Source organism: Sminthopsis crassicaudata, chromosome 2, assembly GCF_048593235.1.
Source record: "Sminthopsis crassicaudata isolate SCR6 chromosome 2, ASM4859323v1, whole genome shotgun sequence".
Classification (NCBI taxonomy): domain Eukaryota; kingdom Metazoa; phylum Chordata; class Mammalia; order Dasyuromorphia; family Dasyuridae; genus Sminthopsis; species Sminthopsis crassicaudata.
In genome coordinates this window covers 659,514,458-659,516,148 of record NC_133618.1, presented here as the reverse complement: position 1 = coordinate 659,516,148, position 1,691 = coordinate 659,514,458, and the positions used below count along the sequence as shown (strand labels likewise).

At 55.3% G+C, this 1,691-nt stretch overlaps 1 protein-coding gene across 1 annotated transcript in view; it reads right to left on the bottom strand.

Moving 5' to 3' along the window:
- Positions 1-929: 929 nt before the first annotated feature.
- The window catches only part of IMP3 (IMP U3 small nucleolar ribonucleoprotein 3), an 832-nt gene continuing 70 nt past the window's right edge, over positions 930-1,691 (bottom strand). Inside the window, exon 1 of the mRNA XM_074296921.1 lies at positions 930-1,691. This exon is cut by the window's right edge and continues 70 nt beyond it. Coding sequence (XP_074153022.1) covers positions 1,051-1,605 — 555 coding nt within the window. The 5' untranslated portion in view covers positions 1,606-1,691 and the 3' untranslated portion in view covers positions 930-1,050.

The following is a 1,691-nucleotide window of genomic DNA, read 5'->3' as shown; positions in this document are numbered from 1 at the left end:
ACCCCAACCTAGCTTTCAGCACAAATCCCACTTTTCTATGTTCAGAAGCCCTAAGATGAAGCTCGTAATTGCTACAGCGGCGACTCAGCTCCAGCTACTCTTTACCCAAGGCCCCAGAGGACTTTGCTCGTCACCAGTATTTTATTTTACTGACACATCTTAATATATTTAATTTTTAAGTGCAACTATGTGGCTAAGAGCCTGAGGCAAAGATAAATGCATGGTAATTGACCAAGTCCTAGCCGGCTTCTAATGATTTATTTTAGAATGGCCGTTCCCTTCCGGTCCACAGGGGCTCCTGCAGAGCTCCTGATAAAACCTGTAGTCCTGAAGAAGAGATTTGCAAACAGATGGATCTAGGAAGGGCGGCCAGTGTTTTGAAGCCAAAGCAAACAGGCTCAGTGTGATCCGCAGTTTTCAATAAGCCCACTCCCCCTGTCTCCCGCTTTTAAACAAGATTACAACCTTTAAGGGGATTCTAAGGGAGGAAAAACCCCTCAGCTTCTTTCTTCTCATTAGAATAAAGCAGAAGACTCTTAATGTATGATTTAGGTAAATATATTTATGAAAACGATTTCCAAATTAAATATTATTTAACAAGTGTAGAAATCCATTTAAAATGGTATAAAATACCAAATTTTCCTGCCAAAATAGCCCCACCTGATCCTTGATGAAATGGGTCTGGTATTCAACCAGGACAGGGGCAGCTTGAATGGAGGGGTCAGTCAGAGGCTCTGAATTCAAATCTGGCCTCGGGCACTGACTAGCCGCCTGACCCTGAGTAAGACCCTCCCCTCCCTTGCCTTCAGTTTCCCCCTCTGTAGGAGGAGCTGGAGCAATTGAGGGCTCACCCCTGCAGCCCCTCCACTCCCAGACCCCTTTCCTTTCCCCGGGGCCCTGCCAACACAAAAGACACCGGGGACAAGGAATGCGGGAAAACAAATGCTTTTTATTAATTCTGGAGCAGGAGTCCAGCTGCGGCCGAGGGGTGGGCCGGGGGGAAGGGGGATTGGGGGGGAGCTTTCTCCTCCTTCTCCGGGCCCCGGGCTCCTAGTCGTCCAAGTCGAAGTCGTCACGCTCGTTGCTGTAATTGAGCACGTGCCGCTTGATCTTGGACGAATCCACCCAGGTGATCAGGTCTTCCATGGCGCGGGTGACCAGGCAGGAGGGATCAGTGACCACATGAGGGCCCACGCGCACGTGACCCTGCTCCACGAAGGCGACGGCGGCGCGCAGGTGCTGCGCCATGCGCAGCTTGACGAGCACGACGGGCAGGCGACGGCGGCAGAAGCTCGACGCCGTCACCGTGTCGCAGAGCTGCAGCGACGAGCGGGTGGGCACCAGACCCATGGCGTACAGCTTGCCCAGCAGCGCGGCCGTGGCGCGCACGCGGAAAGGGTCGCGCTCGGGCAGGTCGCGCAGGCGGCGCGCCAGGTCGCGGACTGCGCGGCTCAGCCGGTTGTAGCGCGTGTAGTCCTCGCGCCGCTGCACGCGGTAGCGCCGCAGCACGCGCAGCTCGTGCAGGTTGTGGTCCAAGGCCTCCCAGTTCAGGAAGTCCACCTTCTTCAGGAGCTTCTGCTCGTGGAACTTGAGCTTGCGCACCATGCCGGCGATGGTAGTGGCGGCGGAGGTGGCTACGGATGCGGAGCGGGGAACGGTAAGCGAGAGAGGAGAGCGAGAGCGGAGAGCGA